Below are 27,165 nucleotides of genomic sequence, written 5' to 3'. Positions count from 1 at the left end.
TGAGGTGTGTGATTGACCAGTCAGTTCATAACTCTGAGGTTCTACTATATCTTCTTTATCGCTTCACTCTGGACTCATCTCGTTCTGTCCAAACTAAAATCTCAGCCTGCCTTTTAACATATTTTTGTTAATATCCAACCATCAGTTAAGCCTGAAAAAATCACCAAAACTGAACTCTTGCTCTTCCTCCTGCCCAATCCTTTCACTTTACTCTCACTCACCATGGACAATGCCACAATCCTCCTTCTCACTCAGGCCTATAATCTGGGTATCATCTTTGAGAGATCTCAATATACATCCAAGCCACAGTCAGGTCTTGATGTTTCTTCCTGTATAACATCTTTATGATTGAGCCTTTCCTCTCCATCCATAAAGGTAAGATGCTCATCCAGGCCCTTGTCATCTTATCTTGACTACGTCAAGCTCCTCCTTTCTGCCATCTTGCCCTCCTTAAACCTATTTAAAACACTGCTGGAAAGGTTATCTTCCTACCTCAGCCTGATTACCCCTATCCTCATTCTGTATCCCTCCACAGGCCCTGCCTATTAAACTACACCAAAACCTACTCATGCTCATTCTCAAGGCCATGCTTGGCTTATCCTGCCATGCTGCCATACTTATCTCTTACGTGCTATTAAGTCATCAACACCTGCCTGGGCTCCACCAATGATGACAGGACCTATTATTCATTACTGAATTTTTCCTACAAGTACTGTTGCACTTTCTCTCAGTGCCCTTTATGCAAAGGGCATGCAAAGTGCCCTTTATGCCCTTTAAAATCTCTAAAGCCACTACATCATCCCCCTTCAAAACTCCCCTTTGCAGCAATGCCTTTAAAAATCATTTTAAATCCTTTTGTTTCAATCCAGTGAAAAAAATTAGTTTTCATTTCATGCATTTTGACAAAAGCAAAGTAGAACTAGATTCACAAACCATGGGGAGGGTAGGAAAGAGGCTATTCATCATCATCATTCATGATAGCAATGGAGAGTCAGTCAACCAGGCAAGAAGAGGGATAACAATTCTATAGCCTGCCAGTTAAGGTATTTAGCTAGGATGTACAAGACCAAGTGCAAGTCCCAAGTTTCACTACATGTTTGTATAATGCCTAACACAATGAAGCTCTGATCCCTTACTGGACCTTCTAGGGCTAACACAATTCAAATAATAATAAAAACAAATGTAATGAGAAGAGCCCTATTGACTTTTTTGTTCTTTTCCTCTAGTTATTCTTGCCATCAACTGAAGCCACTTGCATTCAAATACATCCAGATAAATATCAAAATAAAATTTCCAAATAGAGTAGCTCCTAATATAAACCAGCAGTAAAAGCAAAAAAATTCTCTTGCCCTCTGATGGGACAATTTGAATTAATCTCCACAAGGAATTCCCCAAGGAATATCCAAGTAAAATCTCTCCTCCCATAGTTTTTAAATGTGTAAGGGGACAATCTAGCCCACGAATATTAACTATTATAAGCTGAAATACTTTGTGCCAACAAATTACACCAGTAAAGTCATTATTAAATGTCTGTGCTTATTCTAAAAAGTCTCAGAATATTGCTACCTAGTGAATTATTGATCAAGTATTAACACTGAAAGTTGTAATAACATGCCAGCTGTACCAAAATTTCATATTACAGAATATCTGGAATTTAGCTTAATCCTACCCAGTGTAATAGTCTTTACCCAATTCTGCAGAATGTACTGCATTGCAACTAAACCTTAAAAAAATCCATAACAGCACACTACCAATATATAGTATTCCATCTCTTCTTCAGTGACAAAATCATTCAGTTTGCCCAAAATCTAGATGTGCAACTATCTATATATACTCTTTCAATATTTCAGCAGCGTCAATTACAAATTACAAAGTAAACAGACAATTGCAGCTGGAAAAAAAATAAAATAAAATCACTATATAGTGCAATGTTTCTGTTATATTAGAAAAGAATTTCTAAGACACACATTTAAAGTCCAAAACTATTTGCACTACAGTGACCACTTGTTTCACTGGAAGGTACACTGCCACTACATTTTTACCACGTCCAAGTATGCCAACTCCAAGAGCACCATCACCACGACATATGTTCCCAATATGTCAGCAGAACTCAACAATTTCTATTATTAAACTTATTTCAAAAAAATCTATTTTGCATTTTAATCCAAGTGAGCATCTCTTTAGGCCTTGTTACCCTATCTGTTCTTCAAAACAGTATGTGCATGACAAATATGATTCACCCATATGATGTCAATGCAAATTTAAAAACTGTGGGAAAAATGAGTCAAAAAGGTATGAATATACAAATCCCACAGCCTAAAATGTGAATATTAAGTATGATAATTCGCCTTATCTCCACTGCTGTACGTCTTTTGAACGTAAAGCCCATTTACACACATTTCTGCCTTACCCTGACTCCCCAAAGTGAGTAGTTAAAAATTTTCAAGTGTGATCAGAAATCGAGTTAATGGCACCCCAAATACCAAGCAAGTAAATCTCTTAAATTTGTCAATCTCAGCTACAGGCTCTGTGCTGCAACAGAGTTCCTAAGAATCTCATAGGGTAACTGCCAAGCATTATTAACATGTGCACTTGCACATATTCCTCTGTATCTGTAGATAAACTTACTGACCATACCAGACAGCTAACACCTGGGGTGTTACTATTTTGTTTCAGATTGAAACATTGAATCAAGTCTGGTATTCCACATATACAGTAAATGTTCCAAGATTTTAGACACCAACAGGTTTCCCTATGGAGTGTCTATAGTTTAATTAAGAGGGCAAGACGAAGAAAATTGTGCCATTATCGCTGTATTTAACTTCCGGATTTTTTTCCTACATAAATGTAGAATAGGAAGGGTTTTAAGATTCTTTTCTGACAGAATATCAACTGTCGAGTATTACACATTAGCCTCTGAACAACGGGCAGCACCACTACCAGGAACTGGAACTCAAACAGAAAAAGCAACTTTGAGAATTATATTACCTAACCCAGACTGAGCAACCAGGCTAAAAACAATGCAAGGAAAAACAGCCAAAAAGTCCTAGATGAAATGTTAATAAAAATACAACATAAATAGCAAGGACACACAGGGCTCAATATAACTTTTCTATGAGCCCAGAGATTGCCACAGTATGTTGTTATACTGACCCAGCAGCCCAGGAAGTAGATGATGACTCCAAGAGTAGCAATCTCCCTTCCAGTTTCTCCACTGCTCTAGCAAAGGCATAAATTCCATCAGAGGTATAACTGGTGCAATATATGTTCCCTAACATATTAGAGAAGCTATGCTGGACGGCACATAGACCTGGAGGGGGTGAGAAGATGGCACAGTGAAGGCTTCACCTATTCCCCGCCCCCTCCCACCCACATGTATGGGGAAAGATGTAGTGGCTCTGTGGAGCCTACTTCCTCTCCTATATTACTAGCCATGGTATGAGTAACTCATGCAAGGGAATGAAGGGGTACCTTACGCTCATTTTCCCATACAAGTTCACTGTCTGCTTCTGGGCTATAGTTTTCATTTAAAATTTTGTTCCCTTTTTCTTTGAAGATGACCAATACAATTCTTCTTCCCAATGATTGTCTACAGCACTCTCCAATTAGCTACCCTGTATTCCTTTACAAAGGGCAGTATTTATTCTGCTTTTGGTAGCTCATTCAAGGAATTACAGCATCTCTCATAGAGATCGTTAGCCAGACCAAACAGACTTCAACAACTCACTTGGGTCAAAAGATTCCCTTCATGCACAGACCCTAGATAACCCCACTTCATTTCAAAGCTAGTTAAGATTGCAAAATAATAAGCCTTTCCCTATAATATCATTTGCAAAACCCAAGCACTTAAAACTAATGAAACAAATAAAGACATAACTCATACATTGATCACATGCTGAAATACTTATTTCACAAGCTGCACAGACATACATTGTGGAATATTCTTTAATCTTCTGGAATCCCAACTAAAGTTGTCAATATCATCATGTATAGAGATACAAAGTGCTCAGTAAGGGTGAACAATTAGACAGTGTGGTTCAGACTGGTTCAGTGTGGAGACAGGACTGCATTTTATCTCCACGGTTTGGCACTGCCACAGACTGGATACTGAAGTGTGTAAGCAACACAAATATTTGTACAGCATGGGAGACCTAAACTTTGCTGATATTGCACTACTGAGCAACACCCCTGAAAAGTTACAAACAAAGACAGACAGACAACCTGGCACAAAAAGCAGTCAAGCAGGGCTCAAAATTAGTTATGCTAGAACAAATAGCCTTAAAACTCAGCTGCCAAGCAGTACCATCACATTAAAAGGCAAAAATATCAAGAAAACAGTTCATCTACCTGGGCAGCACTATATCGGCCAACAGAGACCTTAAGAAGGAAGTGACATCAAGGATAGGAAAGGCATACTAAAAAACATATGGAAATCAAAGATATATAACATCAGAAGAAAACTGAGAATTTTCAATTCAAATGTAGTCTCAGTACTAATCTATGGCTGCGAGAGCTGGAAATCTACCAAAACGTTAGATAGAAAACTAAATGCCTTCAAAAATAAGTGCCTACAAAAGACTCTTGGCATCATTATTACAAACAAAGAGATCCAAGAAGCCACCAACCATCAGTTCTTTCTACCAGAATCAGAAGGATGCGCTGGACATATTTGGGTCATCTACTTAGCTTGTATATTAATCTTAAATGAACTGTTAACATATTTTTGATTTTGGTGGGAGTATTTATTTTTTTCCAGGGGTATACATGTCTGTTTTGTAAAATAAAGTAAATAAATCTTCATTTTTCAAACTAAAACTTTATTGAGCAGTAATAAACAATAAAAATACTTCTAAAAAAGGTTTTAACTATTTAAAGAAGTGCAAGGCGCTGACCGTTCCTGCATGAACAACACAGTTGTCAGTGTAGACAAAGTCATAGCAATTCACCATATCTTACAATAGAGTTAAGTGGAAGGGATACTGTGACATGCTATGCTGGCACTACAGTCCAGGCTCCAGACAGATAAATTTGTCTATGAAGTGCAATGGCTGCTGAATGTAAGTGTTCCAGGCATTTTGCTTCATAATCCTTTGTAGCATTTGTGCTTTCTGTCTCAGGATCCACATAATGTCTTGGTGGACTTCCCTATGCTCCTCCCTGTTCTTTTGTCTTTCCTCTCATGCATTCCCGCCACTCATTTGTTTTGTGGCCCCTGGACTTGGAGCTTTTGAGGATATCTGAGAACATGTTTTCCCCTGTCCATTTCTTCTTCATCTTGATTAACGTCAGTCTTCCAGCTGGCATGGAAGGTGTTGGGGGCAGAGGGGAGGAGCAGGGCCGTCCTTATACATATGCAGCATACGCAGCTGTGTAGGGCACCCAAAAATTTGGGGCACCCCTGACCCCTGGGTTTTAATGTCCACCCTCCCACCTCTTCCTATCCTTGTTCTGAGCCTTCCTGCAGGCTCCCACAGCTAGCTGCTGCAGCCTGGTGACTCTTTACTCCACAGGGGACCTAGTAACTTAAAAGTGAAAAAGCCTTCCAGCCTGCCAGACCTATTAGCACAACATTGAAACTGTTAAAGAGCCATTCAAGTGGTAATGAAGCCATTTAACAGGCATTTACTGACAAAAACAGTTGTGTATTACTGTAATATTTATTCAGAACATGTTAGTCTACAGGACCTTAGTTTAAAATTTGCTTTAAAAATATTTCATTAGTGTATTGCTGAAGATGATAAAATCACATCTCTAAAACATCCTTGCATAGATTTTTGGATGCACAATCTGAATATTCATCTTTAGCCTTAAATGCTTGGATCTTCAGACATACAGTTTTTTAAATAAATACTTCAAAGGACCACTCTTATCTAAAATACACATTTTAATTTTAATTACTATAGTACAAAAAACTTGCTTCCAAAGTCTTCCTGTCCTTTCTGTCCATCCCTTTCTCCCTTCACCCCTACCCCCGTTGAAGAGAGCCCTTAAAGGGACAACACCCCTTTCCTGCCAGATAGCTGGAAAAACGAGTTTCCTTTTCTTTATTTCTGACTATTTGATGAACTAGTTTTAAGAGAACCCTCTAGCAAAATCAGTACCTTAGTAAGATCTAAAATCCTTTGTTATGCCTAAAATCTTTGGAAAAAATATTTTGTAAAGTTGGTGAAATTTCATAAACATGTCTATTGTTATGGAGATCACAAAGTAAATTAGTGTTCCCTTTTTCTAAAAGCAATGAACATTGTTATGAACAAACTAAACCTCTCTGACTGATTAGTTTAAAATAATGTCTTTGTTTCAGTGAGTTAAATATGTAGTAATCTGGAATGATTACTTTATGAAGCCTTAAGAGTACATTTAAAATATAAAATCATCTTAGAAATACTGATTAAGAAAACGTAAAACAGAGAAGAGCTGCATCATGTATTCCATAATATTTAATGTTGTATTCAGCAGGACAGCTGACTTGCCCTTACTACAAAATTTTTGCAAATAAATCTCTGACAAACTTCAGGTATATCAAAAAACCCGTGACTGACATTTTTTTATTCCCAAGTTCAGTGTTTTTAATTAGGTACCTCCTGCACGTCCAGACTTCACCTTCTGGCATGCAGTGGAAAACATGCTCCATTTTCTTTAGAAAAAAATTGCAGAAGAGTGTTTTTTTCAAATGTCATTTGCTTCATTTGGGTTCAGGGATTTGGCTGGAAGGGTGTGATCGGGGAGGGGGAGTGAAGAGAGGATGGAGACAGTGGGGAGAGGGCAGTGCCTGGGCAGAGTGAGGGTGGGGCCTGGAGCAGAACAGGGGTGGAGTATGGGCGGGGCCACAGGTGGGCTGGGGAGCTATCCTCCCCAAGCGGCAGCTTCACCCACCGCCCATGATAGCAGGTAAGAATGGGTTGGCTCCCGCACACCCAGTGCGCGCTGCAGTCTCCTTAAGCAGGGGCTGTATTCACAGAGACAAATGCGCCAGCGCTGCACATTCTGCATGAGGGAAAGGGTATGGGGGTCTCTGCGGGGAACTGTGACTCTCCGGCACTGTGAGGTGGGCCGGGTGGCTCAGTATCCTTTGCTGCCTCATCCCTCACCCCAGGGCTGTGAGCCCGGACTGCCATCAGGCAGAGGGGCACCAGTTTAATAATACTGCGTAGGGCCCCATAAATCCTAAGGATGGCCCTGGAGAGGAGGGTCAGCTATACAACCTTGCCTTCCTAAGTGATAGTACTCCCCATGGGTTTCCACCAGCTATCTATCTGGCCTGAGACAACTGACTCTGGAGTATTAGTAAGTAATAAACAACTCTTTATTAAGGAAGCAAGGTTACAGAACATCAGAGCTCTGCTGTTCAGACAGAGTCATGGTGGGGTAACGTGTCCAGCAGATAATTCTAACAAGCTACTAAAAGCATACAACTTATATTTACTAATTATTTGGCAATCGATAAAAACCAAGTGTTTATCATACGAGCCATTATTACGATCCTTGCTGAACAGGTGCCTTTCGTATGATTTATGAGAATAAGTGGTTTTCCAACTCTCATGTAACCACAGCTTTTCTATGCCATCCTCCATTACTACTAAATTCACAAACTGCAGGTAGTGACTCAATTTACGTTGGTAGCATTCCAAGTGGTTTTGGCCTACTCCTTAGATAAGGAATTCCTTCTGTGCATGTCTGGACCTGTTTAACTTTTGTCAATGCAACCTATAGAAAGGATATCCTTTTCATTTGCTTAAGGACCGTTTTCTTCAAGACAGTTCAGTGACCCGCAGCATGGAGAGTATATGTGGTAATTTTCAAAACCTGTAGCCATGAAGGGTGTGAGGTGGACTGTGGTGTGTCCCAGGTAACAAATGCGGGGATAGTGCATTAAGTATTGCTAAACTTACTATAGGTATTGGTGATTCTGGCCAATATATCGCTCATGAGGATGCCAAAGCCCCAGAGAAGGCAATTGTTCAAGGCAACTCCAGGCTGCCCAGGCCTGTCTGCTGCCAGCCCCCTGCAGTGCTACCAGATCACTGCAGAGTGGCATATGAAAGTGTCCTACTGTAGCGGAAAAAAACAAAACACCCCTTCCTAGAAACATTCAGTCTAAGCTTAAAAGAATACCTGCTTGAAACCTTTATTGAGATTATGACAGACAAAAAGAGATATTCATACCAAGATCAACCTAAAACTCAAAAACAGAAGGGTTGTCACTGTTGCTGAGCTCTGCAAGTCAATTCAAAGCCAAGCCCCCTGAGCCAGCAACAAACCATCTCTAACTCTTTTTATCCATGAATCTAAGCCAAGGGTGGGCAAACTTTTTGGCCTAAGGGCAACATCTGGGTGGGGAAATTGTATGCAGCGCCACAAATGTAGGGCTGGGGCAGGGGGTTGGGGTGCGGGAGGGAGTGCGGGGTGTGGGTCCAGGGTGCAGGAAGGGACTCGGGGCAGAGGGTTGGGGTGCAGGAAAGGTGTGGGGTGTGGCAGAGGCTCAGGGCAAGGGGTTGGGGTGCAGGAGAGGTGCAGCAGGGGGCTCAGGGTAGGGAGTTGGGGTGCAGGAGGGGTTTGGGGTACCTCAAGCGGCTCCAGGGTGGCAGCGGCGCGCAGGGGGGCTATGGCAGGCTCCCTGCCTACCCTGGCCCCGCACCACTCCCAGAAGTGGCCAGCATGTCCGGCAGTTGCTCCTGGGGATGGGGTGGGGTAGGCGGCTCCGCCACGCGAGGCCCTCACCTGCGGGTACCACACCCAAAGCTCCCATTGGCCGTGGTTCCCCGTTCTCAGGCAATGGGAGCTGTGGGGGGTGGTGCCTGCAGGCAAGGGCAGCCCACAGAGCCCTCTGCCCTCCCCTCCCCCAGGGGCTGCAGGGATGTGGTACCAGCCGCTTCCGGGAGCGGTGCAGGACCAGGGCAGGCAGAGAGCCTGCCTTAGCGCCGCTGAGCCATGGGGCGTGGGCCGGATTGAAAGCCCTGATGGGCCAGATCCAGCCCGCGGGCCGTAGTTTGCCCTCCCCTGATCTAAGCACAGCATGCAAGTAATTTGTTGTGGACTTGGACTAAAGAACCAAAGTACTGTGTTTTAGGTTTACATTACATATTTACCATCCAATTAGTAATAAAAAATCATGTAGTCTGAATGACCAGTTAATGGACTGCTTGCAAGGATTCTTTTAAATTTTCTATGTATTTTAATTGAATGCTCAGGTATCCATTTCAGTATATTTTCTTTTTCTGTTTGCATTATCAATTTATATTACTAGAAATACTATCTGCCTGCTCTGGCTGAAGCATGCATTTGGGAATGTTTGTATATTGCTTATAGTTAGGGACCTGTGTAAACCACTATTGCATGGTGATCACAGAAATCATGAAAATACTCCCAAACCGTGACTTTTAAAAATACTACCTAAGTTACCATGATCTTTTAAATATTACCTTAGCTTACAGTGCTGTCCCCATGCAGAGAAACAGAGTGCTGTGTGCCTGTCTGTGAGGAAGAATGGAGTACTGTGCACAAATGCAGTAAATTTCAAGGATGGAATGAATTTCACCAGCAAACTTTGTCAATGTCAAGACTAAGTTTGCTGGTTACATTCGTTCCATGAAAACTCCATGAAATTCAATACTTTGCTTTACTTACACTATTTTTGTGTCTTATTTTTTGTGTCTGATTGCCAGTGAATGTTGTTCAAACAAAGGCTACTTCAAAAAGGAATTCCTTTGTTGTTCCCTGCCTACAAGGGGTTGCCATTTTGAGGGGCCCATGAAATGAGTAAAAGAAACATGTATTAATGCACCTATACCTGACCTCCCTTCCCCTTCCTCAGAGGATTCCACCTCTGGGATTGTCTGGGTCAGGTTTGGCTGGCTCTCAATGAGCTCCAGGCTCTCTGCCGAGTCTGCATCCTCCATGTCCCCCTTCTAAACAAGCTTTTCATCACTGTGCATGCTGGGGCTCCTTCTTCCACGTCTTCTGAGATGCCAAGTGTCACCTGCTGGCTGGTCGCGGTGTCCTCACCTAGTATAGGATCCAGATCTGCATAGCACCGGCCAATTAGTACTACTAGTAGAGCTCCCAGATTCTGACGAGATACTCTGCCTTCTGGTAGGACTGTTGTAGTTCTTCCCCTTTGCCCAGCATTGCTGCTCATCCCCATACAATTTTTGCATCCCCTCTGCAATGTCAGAATAAACTTGCATCTGAAGAAGTGAGGTTCTTACCCACGAAAGCTTATGCTCCCAATACTTCTGTTAGTCTTAAAGGTGCCACAGGACCCTCTGTTGCTTTTTACAGAATAAACATGTTTATTCCTGGAGCAATTACACAGCCAGGCTTGCACTGACTCTTCTCTACACAGGCTGTGGAAGTCCAGGATGTCTTTCTTAGACCTAACTGCAGCATGAGGCTTGCCTGACATTTTCTTAGCTGCAGCTTTACCTGCTGCCCGTATCTATGTGCTAAGGTAACAAAGATGTGCTCGATAAGGTGGACTACTAGAATAAGAGGAACTTCCAAAACAGGCTGGGGATTTCAAAGCAGGGAAGGGAGAAACAGACTTCCAGTCACTGTAGCCCTTGGGCAACAGAATTCAAAATTAGGACCAGAGTGGTCACTCACAGGGACAGGAGCTTTGTGGGATAGTTCCTGGAGGGCTATTTCCATTGGTACAGGTAACACATTCTAATAGTGGAGCAGCACCAGTAGAGGGCTTATGTCAGTCAAGGAGGTGGTTTAACTTGACTGACACAAAGTCAGTGTTTTACCAACAGGACTCAAAATTGAGTGTGGACACATGCAATAATGTGTTGACATAAGGCAAGTTTTACTGGTAAAACTTGGTAATGTAGACCAGGCCTTAGTCAGTCACGGACATTTCACCTTAAAAGAGGTACCAAGTTTAAATCCTGATTTACTGCTAATCTCTACCAACTCAACATCCGCAGGTGGTATGTCAGTATAAGGCAAGGGTCTAGGGCTAAAAAGTCAACTGACCTTAAAGCGGATAAAGATCCTGTTAGAACCGCACACACTGCTGCCAGGCCCCACGTCACTGACCCCAACAGCTAGCCAATACTTTGTATTTTTAAGGGAAGACAGGTTTCTCAGATCAGGAGATCATTCTTCTGGTGGGAAGCTCCAGGTTCCATCATTTTCAAAAAAGTTGCAGTGTGGCTGTATGATTAGGGTCCTACCAAATTCACAGTCCATTCTGGTCAATTTCACAGCCATAGGATTAGGAAATTAGTCAATTTCATGTTTACATCTGAAATTTCATGGTGTTGTAATCCTGAGGGTCCCAACCCAAAAGGAGGTCGGGGGCGGGCATGTCACAAAACTGCTGTGGGAGCCTCCGAAGGCAGCAGTCTAGGAGCTTCCTGGAGGTGGAGATGGGTCTGGTCACCCCAGCTGGGCACTCCTAGCTGCTAGTCCCGGCAGGGCTGGGGAGGCACAAGACTTGCCCTTCCCTGTCACACCATTCTCAGGGGGAGATTGGACCTACCTCTGGGTACCTCCCCCAGCTGCAGCGTGCTCCCAACAGCACGAGGGAGATCAGACCCACCTCCACCTCTGGAGGCTGCTGCCCAGCAGGGGAAGTACCCAAAGGTGGGTCTGATCTCCCCCCGAGAGCGGCTGTGCAGTGGAAGAGTAAGTCCCATCCCTCCTGAGCCCAGAGGAGACTAGCAGCTGGAGCCAGGGACACAGCAGGAGCCCCCAGCCAGGGAACCCCCCAGCCCTGCGCCTCCCATAACTAGATTTTATGGAGAAATTTCATGATCGGTGACACGTTTTTCATGGTTGTGAATTTGGTAGGGCCCTATATATGATGCTGTAGATTCAGAATTCAATTCACCTTCATTTGTTCAGGAAGTCAACAAAGGCTGATATGTCTTAGGCTACATCTATGCTATAAGGGAAAATACTCAGCAGGCTAAGCTGTGTCTCCACTATTGCTACCCACGCTACTACGGCTACACTGCGATTTATACTCAGCCTAGCTGTACAAGGGCAGGGGAATAACACCCCTACCTCACAGAGCTAGCACAAGTATGTGTAATCACACCCCTAACTCATAGTGTAGTCATAGCCATAGTGAAGGGTACACTCCTAGTGGATGGGCAAAAGGTGTTTGTACTGACACTCCCACAAGGTAGGGATGTAAAATGTTAACCAGTTAACTAGTAAGCATTAGTCTTACCGGTTAACCCGCCTTAACCATTAACCTGCTCATTCTGTTAGCCCCAGCCGCGTCGGCCAGATCGGCCCCAGCTGGTTAACCGTTTAAACTAAATATTTTTAATCATTTAAACAGTTAACTTTTTATACGGTATTTACACCCTACCAGAAGGGGATGTTTACCAAGGGAAGGCAGCTGTACATTGTGGTGGAGATTCCATAACATCCCTCCCACATCCCTCCTCATCCAACTCTGTCCTGCCTCAACCAAACCCTTCACAAAGGCCTTAACAAAAAGTGAAAACAGAGGCTTTTCAGTATGCTTGGAAGGTAAACAAACATGGGCTCTAGGGGACCAAGTGGGAGACTGAGTCCAAAAAATAGAGGACCTCTCACAAAGAATGCTCTGCCAGCAGTTCCCCTCATTTTTATTGAGAAAGGTGCTGCTCAATACACCTTGAATTCTACCCAGAAGTTTACTGGAAGTCGATGCAGATCACAAAGCACTGATCTACTGTGTTCCCAATATACAACCCCATTTAATAAACAGGTTGCAGCATTCTGCTTCACCTTCCAAATGGCCCCAAGGTATAATCCCACGTAGACAGCTGTAAGGTGGTGGGTAGTTTTACAAATCAGGGAAAGGAAATAAAGCTCCTAGCATTAGTCCTTTTAAGGCCCATTACTCAGGGCTTGCTTTATTATCCACAAAACAGTCACAGAACCAAAGTCAACTGAAAAAAACATTTGGCAATAATCCCCAGAGGCTTTCCTTATTCAGCCAATGTGGAGGGGAGAAAACACACCTTTCCCCTTAGTTCCCCTTTGATCCAACTTCCTCTTATACTCCGCCCTGAGTAGTCATGTGACCAGCCAGTTCCTGTAAACCATTTACAGGCTCCTGCTCTGTGACAACTGGGGATATATTGTAATTATTAAAAGAGTATATCCCGCTCTATAGCTGTCAGATACTATATAGTAAATGCATATACAACACACTAAATGCACTGCAGCTTATGTCTCTTAACTAATCCTACCAATAGCCTCATATACACAATGAACAAGAGAGGTGGCATACTGCCTACTGCAACAGAGGAACAGTTGCCCATAGCTACTCTATGAGTTCTGTCACAGAGATAAGAATGGAGTCACTCAAGAGCATCTCTGCTAGCGTTCACAAGACAGCTAACAAAATCTTTTACAGTCAACTGTAATAAAGGTTTCTGACATATCTAAAAATCAGCATGGGCCCTTTATCTTCATCCATTGCTAGGAGATCATTAACTAAAGCAATCACTGCAGTTTCTACCTCATACCGAAGCCTATAACCAGATTAAACATGATTAAAAAATCTGAGGAATCAAAGAACTGCCAGAATTGCCTTGCCACAACCTTCTCGGTGACCTTTCCTAAAATCTGAGCTATGACACAGATCAATAGTGAGCCAGAAAATTCAACATTAAGAGTTAGTTTCCTGAGCACAGGCCTTACATGGTAGCTTCTTTAAGAGCTGCTGGTACCCTGCTGCATATATGGAAATATTGACAATCTTGACCAACAGTAGCCTCTGTACTCTTCCACTGGCCTTCACCAGCAAGGACAAGGTTCTAATTTGTATGTTGTGGCATGAAGCTGCCCCAACATCTCTAACTTCAACAAGCAATTTTGGTTGAAACTCAAGCAAACACAGTGTTTGTCCCCGCACAACACTGTTCTGCGTCCATGGCAGAGGATAGCTCAGGCTGAATCTAAGCATTTTCAGTTGCAAAAAACATGAACATTTTTCATAATGAGAAAAACAAACACCACAATAATTGAATGGAGACAGCAAGGATTCACCAAGCCACCAGCCACTCAGAATAATTCAGCTGTGCAAGACTTTGCAAATGATATGATGGATGTGAAGTATATTTCTTGCTTCCCGCATGCAATCTTAACAACTCAGTATGAAGCAATCAGTCCGATTGGGCTCAAGACTTCCAGCATCAACACTAGCCAAATCCCATCTTCCGTTATCTGTCGCAAGTCATCTGTAAACCATAGTGACACGTGAGGACAAAGCCAGAACAGTCTGTACTTAAGGCTCACTGTAACAGTGGAGAATGAAAGATTGTCAATGGTTTGATAAGACTTTATAATAGAGTGGTCTGTCAGAAGAACAGATTTATCCCTTTTGACCACCTGGAAAACTCACTGGGGGTCCATGAACCTCTACAGGCAAAACCATCAAAACAGGTAAGATAGATGCATCCTAATCTCAAATTGAAGGAGATAAGGGTTGGTCCATCACAGGGGTAATTATCCATCTCTCTAGTCTTACCTCTACCCCAGACCTAAACCACAAGAGCTGGAGTATGCCCTCTCTTATGAGTTTGCAACTACCTGCAAACTATAGAAAACAAGAAGACACCTATAGCCTAGGATAATACAACACAGCTTAGTATTTGAGAAAAGATTGCTCAAAATGTTTTGCTGAAAGACCATTAATCATATTGACTTTGATTTAAAATAGAATCAACAGAGAAGACAAACTCATTTATACTTTGTGCCAACACATATTTGGCAGAGTAAACTTTGCTCAAAAGAAGATCCAGGCTGGAGAAAATGTAATCCTTAGCTTGAACCTCCTATTGTTATTTGGGGATTTTTCTAGCAAATATTTAGATATATTTCTGGCTATATAGCAGCTGACAGTTGACCTATTTGCTTAAACATTGAGTGATGTAGTTTCTTCTGAAAATGTTGAAAAATGCTTATACATCATACTATGCTGTTGGAAAAATAAAGCAAGTTTTTGATACAGGTGAAGTTATGACCATAGATATAAATCATCACAGTGACAGTTTTCCATACCTATTTGAAAATTAAGCATTAGGCGTAAAACAGTAAATGGCGGCAAATAAAAAAGATGAATGACTTGAAAGGAAATTTGATTAATTTAAACAGCTTGTTTGCTGGAACCATTCCCTCTCCCTCCCCCCCACGCACTTGTTTACTGAATACTTAGTACAGTATTTTAAATATCTGAGAAATAATGAGTAAGAAGAAAATCAGATGTGCCCACACAAAGTATTTACTCTGTTATTAAATTTAAAAAGAAAGTTTTCCATTTCCATCTTAAATGAAGCTGAAATTCACACTTTTTAAAAGGTGCAGTATTATTGCTTTTCTTGTATCACACTCTTTAGAGGCAATACAATGCTAACATCTCATGCTTTATGTTCACTGATAACATCAGCATGGAGACTATATTATTTTAATAAATTATTGAAATATTTTTTCCTAAGAGGCTCGTGTGGCACTTCACAAATCATGCTCCACTAGGGGATTGAGGACATGGACTTTATAGACTCATGTGAAAGGGCATGGCTTAAGACAAAATACAGGCAAAGGGAGACTTAAAAAAAAAATTAAGCCCATCCCTTTTTATGGTCTCTAGACCCAATGCCTAACTGTTGCTATTTTTATTGTCTCTAGATTTTAATCCTAGACTATTGCTTTGTTATTTTTTAAATTTAACTTGACTCCACACAACTGCCAGTTACTAATATCCCTTCATCCCTCGGCTGCCATTTGTGGGTTTTAGGTCCTTTTTCATTAAGGTTGTTAATCCTTACCTATTTTCTCCTGAGTAGTTACTTTTTAACCCTTAGTAACTACTGACAATTAATTTAAACCTCATCTATTGTAGATTTTTATTTTCCCCCCTTTGGGACAGGAACCCCCAGAATCTTATTATATTCCAATGTAAAACTGTAAAAGATACTAAAACTGAATAGCCCTTCTGATTATGTCTACGGTTTAGATACATTACAATAAGCATGTGAGGAAAACAATTTGGTAAAGACAAAATCTTTTCACCAACTACAAGATAACAAGAGATTCACATTTTCTTTTCATTTCAGATCTTTTGGTTGAGTACAGCATATCTGCTTGGAGATGAAACTTTGAAGGCTGCTCACATACAGAGCACAAAGGCAAGTGAGCACAGAATAATAGACTATGAGTAGATATTAAATTATTTCAATAAAATTGCATCAACATCTTAAATTACACTATTTTCAATACATAATATAGTATTTTTCTGCTCAGTAAGTACAGAAGTAGGCAAAGCCATTTAGTTACCAGTTAGTAAATTGAAAGTTTGTGGGACAAGAGGAGTGAAAAGAACTACCTTACTTTGAAGATAGTAAACTTTTCTTCTATTCCCTTAAAAAGCAGATACATTCCTATTGACTCTTACCCAGAAGAGTCTTCCTTGCATTCTCTCAGATCCTTGACTGCAGAACATTATTACTAGTGAAAGTTATTGGTTTTGACCAAGTCTACAGCTTTGGGAGGAACAAACGTGGAGCGGGACATCTGTCTAGCCAGCCATATCAGCCAAATCAACCTTGGAAATCAGTGGGGTGACAACTGTCAGCATTTTACTGTCCTCACATCCAAGGTTTTTTTTTCCTCCAGTAACTACAAAAAAGTATCTTCCCAATGAAAATACGCACAAAGATATGTTTACACAGAACAACAAAATACAAAGAATGAAGTTTGTTAGTGAAAATTACATTTCTCTCTGATACTTACCACACAATTTACACCCAGAATGGTTTAAAATGATGTGTTTATGCACTTCATAGAACAGATTATGAAGTACATAAATCACCTACTCCTGCATATTTGTGCATCCCTTCCTCTCCTTACCACCAAATGAAGTCTTTCCATACGCAATTCACCTATGTAGGTCTTTTCTAAAGAAAGCCAAGTATATTTATTCCAAACTTTACCCAATTAGCTACTTGCTTTCAGTGATGGTTTCACCTCCCTACCTTGCCAAGGCCTGGATCTTTGCTGCATGTCGCTCCTCATGCTCTGCTACTTTCCTTCTCAAGTTTTCAATTTCTTGCCTGAGTAGTGCAGAATGTTCCATCTCTCCATCAAGCAGGTTTCGCAGAGATCTGGAAAAAGGGAACTTCACCTGTTATAACCAGGTAAATTCCCTGCGATTTACAGTGCTGTATATATAAAGCTGGGTGGGGCTCAACCTACAATCACTGGGGGAGGAGGGGGAGGAAATGGATGGGGTTCATCAGCAGTCCCTACATTTTTAAACCACATTAAGAATAAGTTACAAATAATTAAGTCACACTTTAAACAATAAAAATGCAGGACATTTAAAAAAAGCCACTTGAAGGTGTAAACTGCAATCTGTATGACTGTAGTATGTGTCTCAAACAATCCACCTGGAGAAAAGACCACACCTTCTTTATATTATTTCTATGCTTTTACTTATGGTGTTCCAAACAGACTGAGTAAGTACACCTCTACCCTGATATAACGCGACCCGACATAACATGAATTCGGATATAACGCGGTAAAGCAGCACTCCGGGGGGGGGGAGGGGGCTGCACACTCCGGCAGATCAAAGCAAGTTCGATATAACGCGATTTCACCTATAATGCAGTAAGATTTTTTGGCTCCCAAGGACAGCGTTATATCGGGGTAGAGGTGTACATAGCTGGGATAAGAAAGGTTTTTGCTTCTCTATTTCATTTTGTTATTAAAAATATTTTTTAAAAGTTTAATTTTAAATTAGATAGCATTTTTCATCCAAAAGAAAGAGAAAAAGATTTACAAACTGTACATTCACACAACTCTAGCATAATATATTTATATCCGGTGTGGTTTATACTTCTGGTATGGCAGCTAACCGACATACAAGATGCTGCGTAACTGAGAAAAGAGGAGACATTCTGGCCCGAGGTACTAGGGCAAACCTGTTCTTTTATGAAAAGTATCCTGAGATCTTAAAATATTATTTTGACCACAGATTTAGTTTTGTAAAAATATAGTTTAACAAAAATTCTCAGCTCAGTCAATTCAATGCAATTTTAATTCTAACGAAAGTTTGTTTGCTTGTAAATCATAGAAATCATAGACTGTAGGACTGGAAGGGGCCTTGATACAGTCATTTAGTCCAGTCCCCTGAACTGAGACAGGACTAAGAATTATCTAGATTAGACTATCCCCTACAGGTGTTTGTCAAACCTGTTCTTAAAATCCTCCAATTACGGAGATTCCACAACTTCCTTAAGTAATTTGGCCCAGAGCAGAATGACCCTAACAGTTAGGAAGGTTTTTCCAATATCTAACCTAAATCTCCCTTGCTGCCATTTAAGCTCATTCCTTCTTGTCCTGTCCTCAGTGGGTCTGAAGAACAGTTTGTCACCCTTCTCTTTATAACAACCTTTTAGTACTTGAAGATTTATGTCCCCCATCAGTCTTCTCTTCTCCAGACTAAACAACCCCATTTTTTTCAATCTTTCCTTGTAGGACATGTTTTCTAGACCTTTAATCATTTTTGTTGCTCTCCTCTGGACTTTCTCCTATTTGCCCACATCTTTTCCCAAGTGTGGTGTCCATAACTTGACACAGTACTCCAGTTAAGGCCTTATCAGCGCTGAGTAGAATGGAAGAATTAGTTCTTGTGTCTTGCTTACAAAACTCCTGCTAATACATACCAGAATGATGTTCGTTTTTTGCAACAGTATTACACGGACGACTCATATTTACTTTGTGATCCACTATAACCTCCAGATCTTTTTCTGCAGTTCTTTTTCTGAGGCAATCATTTCCCATTTTGTATTCGTGCATTAGATTATTCCTTCCTAATTACAGTACTTTGCATTTGTCCTCATTGAATTTTATGCTATTAATTTCACACCACTTTTCCAATTTGTCAAGATCATTTTGAATTCTAATCCTGTCCTCCAAAGCATTTGCAACCTAACTTGGTATCAACCGCAAACTTTATAAGTGTATGCGTCATGCCATTTTCCAAATCATTTATGAAGTTATTGAATAGAACCGGACCCAGGACAGATCCCTGCAGGACCCCATTCAATACGCTTTTCCAGCTTCACAGTGAATCATTGATTATTACTCTGAGTAGATAACAGTTACACATCCACCTTATATTAGGTTATAGAAACACTGCCGCATTTTGCTTGTTAAGTTGCACAAAAGGAATACAAGCACCAAGCAGAAGATAACTGCTTTAATAGCAATTTTTCCTACATGTAAAGGAGCTAAGTGACAAAAACATAAATATTATGAAATTATACATGGCATCCAATGTAGAAATAGAAAGTTACCTGTTCTGTTCTTCGAGCTCATCCTTTCTGTTCATCATGGCCACAATAGCTTGCCGAAGTTCATCTGAGAAGGGAAGAAAATATAAATGAACTATGCATCCTTTTATCATTTCAGATCAAAAGGTCATAAGTACTATGGCCCCAATTCAGCAAAGCACTTAAGTATGTGCTTACATTTCATCAACTTAAGTGATCTTTTAAGAAGTGGTATAACTTGACACATGCAGTATGCAATAGTATACCTTGTTTAGTATTGTAAGTCAGTCTGCATGAGGCTGTAACTCTAATTTTAACAATGCAGTCTACTTCACTGCAGCTGCTATCTTCTGACACTGCCACGTACAACACCTTAAAATAAGTTAATGTTTTCAATGTATGTAGACGAACAAGCCAAACTGTCATAGCTTACTATCTTTACTTCACTCAACCTCTCAGCTGAACATTCTGACAAAGGAGATCTGCCTTGACAAGATAACTCCTCTTTCCCTAGTTTCTGAGGGAGACTTACGGACACATCAAGTTACCAGAAATAAACTAATCAAGAGTCTCTCACTTTCTTGTTGATCAAAACTAAAAAAAAAATAAAAAAAGTTTAATTAGTACAGAGTAAGTCCCTTTTAAAACCAGCTTTACTTGTTCCATAACTCAATCCCCGCCTTCTTGATGACACTGGAGTGTCTGTATTTTTTAACTAATTGAGAATTCTCTTGGGGGAACAAAGGAAAGAACAAATATGAGTCAGAAAATCCAATGACATCACATCAAGTTTTTAGGGTGAAATTTTACACTGCTGTGCGGAATTACTAAACTACATGCAATAAATTCCTTCTGCATCCTCACAAAATTGAGAAATGCTAGATCTGAAGACCAGTCACATCATTATTCTAGATATTTCATACTGCACAAGAAAAACTTATTAAATGGACACATAAAATGGCAATTACACTAATGACGTTTGGATTTTTACTTATGAAACCATCATTCAGAGTGAGAAAATTCAGCCATCAGTAACTAACTTGGCAGAAGGTGGTGGCAGATTCGGGGACCCACATAAGTTCACCTCAGGCAAAAATTTTCAGAAGCACCTAAGGGTATGTCTACACTGCAATGTAACACCAGGGTTAGTGGAACTCAAGTCAGCGGCCCCTGGATTTGAGAACTCAGAGCTTGAGCATCTACATTGATTGCCAATGATAGGTTAAGAATTTTTTAACCAGCACCCAAACCTGGGGTTCCAGCATCCACACTACAGTACACAGACCCAGGTCCAACTAGCTGTATCCCAGACTTCCCAGCGGCCTCTTGAAATGTGGCTGCTCTAGCCTTTTCTTTGTGGTGCAATGTGGGAAAACTTGACTATCCATGCTGCACATTACAGGAAGTTTAAACACTCTGCCAACACATTCTGCCGAGTAGTCATTTTGGTCTGCACAGTTCCAGCAACTGGAGCCAGTAACATGGAGGACATTTCAAGAACTTTTATTGCTTGGGCTCTCGCTCCTGTTTCAGGACACGGGTAGCTGAATTTCCATGAAAACGCTGGTGGGCGGTTCGGCAGCATTTTCTGACCCACCAAAGGCACGTGACAGAGCTAATGATGGAGCAGGATGACGATAACACAGACATGACAGACTCAAACTGGCTGATGCTGCTCATGACACTCAGTATAGCCATTGTTGACTCCTATATTGTCTGGTGCTTCTGGAGCAGGGCTACTAGCACAGAATGTTGGGACCACATCACCATCCAAACCTGGATTACCAGCACGAGTTCCAGCACTTTTGCATGAAGACAGTCATTTTTCTGGAGCTTTGTGAGCAGCTTACCCTGACCGTCCAGCATAAAGAAACACATGAAGGCAGCCTTGCCAGTCCAGAAGTGAGTTGCTATAACCATCTGGAAGCCGTCTACCCAGACTGCTACAGGTCGGTTGCCAACAGTTTAGTGCTGGAAAGTTGACTGTGGGGGTAAAGTGGTGGTGGAGGTTTCTGAGGCAATCAGGTGTGTGGTTTATCTCAAAGTGGCGGGCATAAAAGATATTCCTGAAGTAACGGTTGGCTTTGAGAGAATGGGGTTTCCTAACTGCATCAAGCCCATTGATGGAACTTATGTGCCCACATTTTGCTTCTCCTCAAGGAGCACGAGTACATAAACCACAAAGGAAACTACACCACAGTTATGTAGATCCTCCTGGACTATAGAAGCCTATTTATGAACGTCAATATGGGCTGCACTGGAAAAGTTCACAATGACAGGGTTTTCCAATGACCTGGAGTCTTCATTCATTGACACTCTGGGACTCTATTCCCACCACATGGCATTGTCATAAACAGAGTTACCTTCCCACTGTTACTCTGGGTGACCCTACATATTCCATTTTGCCTTGGCTTATGAAACTTTACTTTGATTTCAGAGTCCCTGACAAAAGAAGGTTTAATTACTTTCTCCACAAGTGTACAATGATAGTTGAATGTGTGTTTGGCAGATTGAAATCCCGCTGGCGATGTTTACAGACCCATTTAGATTCCAGTGTCATCAATGGTGTCTGCATTACTGTGCTCTTCACAATCTTTGTGAAACCAGAGGAGAGCCATTTCCCCCTGAATGGACTGTAACAATGAGGGGCTGCTGAATCAGTACACTCAGCCAGAAAGTATATAATAATAATAATTATAATTAATGGAGATAGCCTATCTCCTAGAACTGGAAGGGACCTTGAAAGGTCATTGAGTCCAGCCCCCTGCCTTCACTAGCAGGACCAAGTACTGATTTTGCCCCAGATCCCTAAGTGGCCCCCTCAAGGTTTAAACTTACAACCCTGGGTTTAGCAGGCCAATGCTCAAACCACTGAGCTATCCCTCCCCCCTGCTAGAGCTGGATGCACCTGGGCAACAGAAGTCAGGGATGCTTTTTTATAGCTGAATTACTACGGGGGTTTTTGCATACAACCCCCCAAGTTATCCCTGATCATGTGTTCACCTTTATAATTTGAAATACACGTTATATGATGTGTTGCAGTGACGACAATAAAATTTCTTTTTCAAATAAAATCTTTATTTTTTTACACATGTATTGGAAAAGTACAATATTAAACCACTGCCTGGCAGGCCAGCTGCTACTAGCATACCAAAACACCAACAACACCAGAAGCTTTAAAAGTAACCGACAACAAAGTGCATAAAGAAGTGCAAACAGTTCAACTATGTACAAGACAACCCCGCCCCAACTATTGCATGTCTCCTGACCCCTCATTCCTCTTTCCCTTCCTTCCACGTTTGCCTTGCACTTGGTGCCAGGCCAGGGGAGTGGAGGCATCCACTGGGGTGGGGTTCAGCACAGAGGACTCCATGGGGCACATTTGCCCTATCCAGCAATTCAGATGGGCCACCCAGCCATGGAGTTGTCCAAACTGTTCCTGGAATGCCGGTCAGGGTAACCCAGAGGGGATGCAGCCTGTGGTGCTGGCACAGCAGGAGCCTGCACTCTTGCAGCCATTAGAGACAGCAGCCATTCAAACAGTTCTCTTTGTTGTGCTCTATCTTCCTCCCTTTACCATCTTTCCTATTCCAGGAACCGTAAAGAGAGTACCTGCTCCCTGCCACTACCGTATCCTCAAGCTGCAAAGCCAGACTGAGTCCTTCTACTTGCCTCTCAGCGTGTCTTTCCTCTTGCAACAAGTCCCCTTTCCTTTGATACTCAACCTGCTTCTTGGCCCTGTCCAGAAGATCAACCATAAGTTCACCATGAAAACGTCTCCTCTTGGAATGATCCACAAAGGTCTGGTGAGCCAGACTTCTGCAGCATGGGTGAGCTACAGAGGTATTGCAGCCTTTAAAGGTCAAGGGGCCTGCAATAGGACATGACACAGGTTATTGTCTCAAATAGCTCGGTGTAGGAAAACAGAAATAAAACCATTTTGGAATTTCAAGGACAGAAAATGTTACTTTTTTAAACTGAACTTCAGTATATTGTGAGAGGGCTGCTTCACACCACAGAAGCTCCCTGGACAGAGCTGGGTTAATTGCAGTAAAAGTGCTGAGAGACTGGCAAGTTAAAAATCACAACTTTTTTCCCGCACCCCCAGCCCCAAAAATTGGAGTTTGGCGGGAGGTCAGTGGCCATGCTGTACTATTTAAGCCTTCTCTATCATTTTAGGCATCACACATTTTGGAGGACGTAACAGTTCTTGGGGTGCCCAACTGGCAAAGAACAGTGTTACTCCAAGCTGCTGGTGCGAAACCGGCACGTATGCAACCAATATATTTAACTGTATGGTGATTGAACAGCATATCTACGAGTGGCATGGGCAGGTGAGCCACCAAGGTAGCCCTGAAAAAACACCCTTCCCTGAAATCTGAATACCTATCTGGAGTTCCTACTAAGGGAAAAGTTTGCAGCTATCAGCACCCGAGATTGGTTCACAATTAATGACAGATTCAACAAAATGCTGTGTTAGCTTTCATATGGCTTAGTACCTCCCCATCTCTTCCAATATAGCCTTTTAAGAACTGCATGGAAACACACACAACCCCACCAGCATCCCTCTTCTCCCCCTGGCAAATTTCTGGTCTGAATTCAAATCCCCAGTAGTAACTGGGGCTAATGATTTAGTCACCCATGGAATGCGTGAACTACATTAACAGAAATGTACTACATTCACAAATGGACTGAATTTGAACTTCTTCCCCCACTCCACCCCATACCATTCAGTCTTTTCAGGTGGCTCAGATATCCTGTTGGGTTGATGCCAAGCAGCGTACATAAAGAGAAGGTCATAAGATTCTTATTTTAACAAACCAGAATGTGCTAGCAAAAACATGTACCTTCCTTTTCTTTAACATGCTTGTTTTACAGTTTAGGTTCCCCAGTCTCCATTTTTTATTCCACTTGGTGGGGGTGGGGGAAGAGGGACACCAAGGTGTTGGCATGCAATCTGCCATTAGCAGATACACGCTACTATCTGGGCCTTGTATCATTTGCACTGGTTACTGAATGGAAATCACTCCCATTCCTATATTAATAAACACAAAAATGAAGCCAGAAACTTACCAGGCTCCAGGGAAGCTTCTCCCTCTTCCACTTCTGCTGTCAGTTCTGTGGAGGACTTTTCCTTCGGGGAGGGGGGAAGGGGACATCAAAAACTCCTCGAAGTACAGCCCCAGGATGTGCTGCAGCTGCTCCTGCGACAAAGTCTCCTCTAGGACCGGTTTCATCAGCAAAGTCACTTTATTTGCGTCATCTGGTACCTGCTCCTGTCTCCCATTCATTCCCATGCTGGCTTCTGGGGCCAGCAGGGTGCACTCCTAGCTGACCAAGTCGTCATGCACCACTGCTGGCTCAGTGCTCAGCACAATCCCCCAGTAGCCAGTCAAATTTATCATAAAACAGGCCCAATGTTGGCAAGTTGCCAGCGGGGCGATTGTGGTCCCTGGCTTTTTAGTACTCCATCTTGCCCTGCTTAATCCATTTCATACGCTGATCAATGGTCCAATAAATTTCCAATACCACCAGCTTCTTCGCTATTTGCTGGTATGTGGGGTCTTTCCTACCACTTCTTACTAAAGTCAATTGTTCTGCTGGCCTCGCACCACAGATTAGCCAAAATCTGGCTGTGCTCCCGCAACCATGATGCAGCACACTTTCTAAAGAACTTCTTCTGGTTGGTATCTATTGCAAATGCCGAAGGTTCTCCTAACATGAGTTTGCAGCTTGGCAGTCAGAATAAAATGGAAGGTGTACATACAAGTTGCTGTATTAAAACAAGGTGGGGTGTTTCCATTTCCCTGGAGTTGAATGGCGATTCTTGGGAGACAGAGGACCAAGGAAATAAGCCCACGAAATTGTGGGATACTTTTGGCAGACTCCAAGAACCAGAGTCCAGAGGGGGGCTGCTTCTACACTGCAGAAGGATAGGGCTCGAACCCTGAGTGCTGCCTTGACTCAAGCTTGAAACCTCCACCCTCACAGGGTTTTAGGACCTGGGTCCAAGCCCAAGTCCAAGAGATTTGTGTGTAGACGGAAGGGGAGCTAGAGTTTAAGCCTGAGTCTGAGCCTGGGCTTACACTGCAGCATAGATGTACCCTAAGGGCATGTCTACACTGCAATTAAAAAACCTGTGGCTGACCCCTGCCAGCTGACTTGGGCTAAAGGGTATTTAATTGCGGTATAGACACTCATGCTTGGGCTGGAGCCTGGGCTCTGGGATCCGCCCACCTCGCAGGGTCCCACAATTAAACAGCCCTTTAGCCCCAGTCAGCTGCCATGGCTGTACACTGCAGTGTAGACATACCCTAAGTGACTTAGGAAGTTATATCCTATTTTCAAAAGTGACTTAGGCACTTCACAGCTTTTTAAAATTTTAACCAATCTGGAAAGTGAAAACATCTGCTGGGAATTGAAAGCTAGATTGACTCACAAGAAAAAAATCACAACAGATGTCTCTCAACTCATTAAAACATGGGACAAGGCAGAAAACAGAAATAGTTTGAAGGAGTTTTAAAGAAAAGGAATTTGTCTACACCCACAAAATCTGAGATAACCAACTATAATCCAATCTTATTACCTTTATGGGATCCAAACGTTTTGATATAAAGCTACATTCTATTATTAAAAGCTGCAGAGCAAAGCATATAGAGAAAGAGTTAACCTTTAAAGAGGGTCAGATTCTGAAAACTTTACTCACATTGGATAGTACCTTACTTAGCAAGCAGTCACTCAGTTACAAAATAGTGACTTCAGTGGGACTACCTGTGGAGAAAGGTACTACCCAACATGAGTAAATGTTTCAAAATTTGTCCCTAAATGGTTAAACATTCATACAGAATCAACTCTACTCTTGCCTTTATGATTTAAACTCAGAAGGCCTATTTAAAAGCCAAAATCCAAATGAAATTGTGTGGATTATACCTCTTTCCATTATGATTTGTTTTAATTTTAACTCAAAAGACACCACTATAGAGCAAATAATCAATTTCAGCAAGCACAAAGAATTACTTTACATTTATTTTTTCTAAATTAAAGTACTATATTAGCTTTGCAATTGAAGTGTCAAACCACAAATCCTATCCTATCAATATGCAATGCACATCCCATCTGTTTATTTTTCTTACCACAATATAGTCCGGGCTCCAGTTTTTAACTAAGATATGAAAGCAAAGTTTAAAGGTTTTGTTTTCCAAACTGACCTTGTCTAAGAAGATAAATCTATCTTCTCTCTGGACAGTCACTTTTGCATGTTTCTATCAAGTATCGGCCTTCATAATATTACTAATCCGCAAAAGGATACAAAATATGCCTAAATTATAGGTTGCACTCACAGCAATGCCTATCGTTAAGGTTGCTTAATACTTTCCATTACAAGACGACAGTTCAGAAATGCAAGAATTAAGGTTGCTTGTGAAATAAAAAAATTTTTTGGCCCATTTCTGAGTATACATTATGAGACATTACCTGATCACGTACTATTTTTTCGACAGGGCCTGTCTCATTGCCTATGCACCTTTTTAATTACTTACTTACTCACACTCTCTCTCTCTCTCTCACACACACACACACACACACACACACACACACACACACACACACAAACTATTGTTTGGGGAGGATGCAAGGTGGAGCGTATATATTTAAATTATGCTCGCCTTACCCCTCAAACAATGCTTTCTAAGACATGGGTTGGAACTTTTTTTTTACATTAGCACAACTTCAAGTCAGAATGTCAATTAGCTACTAATATGGACAGGGCTGGGGGAGAATAAGAAGATTTGCTACTTATTTCTGAATACTCAGAAATAATATTTATTCTCATATCTGCATTCTTGTTTACATTTGTTTTTCAGCGGCTTTAAGATCCAAC

General features: G+C 41.7%; 1 protein-coding gene across 1 annotated transcript in view; it reads right to left on the bottom strand.

The window, feature by feature from the left end:
- The window catches only part of SNX29 (sorting nexin 29), a 472,333-nt gene that overhangs the window by 356,679 nt on the left and 88,489 nt on the right, over positions 1-27,165 (bottom strand). The window contains exons 12-13 of the mRNA XM_026650716.2: positions 19,311-19,374; positions 16,986-17,114 (exon numbers count right to left, since the gene is read on the bottom strand). Coding sequence (XP_026506501.1) covers positions 16,986-17,114; positions 19,311-19,374 — 193 coding nt within the window. The remainder of the gene's footprint in view (positions 1-16,985; positions 17,115-19,310; positions 19,375-27,165) is intronic.

This window comes from Terrapene carolina, unplaced genomic scaffold (genome assembly GCF_002925995.2).
Source record: "Terrapene carolina triunguis isolate 2854851 unplaced genomic scaffold, T_m_triunguis-2.0 Scaffold93, whole genome shotgun sequence".
Taxonomy (NCBI): Eukaryota; Metazoa; Chordata; order Testudines; family Emydidae; genus Terrapene; species Terrapene triunguis.
This window is presented reverse-complemented; position numbering and strand designations above follow the sequence as displayed.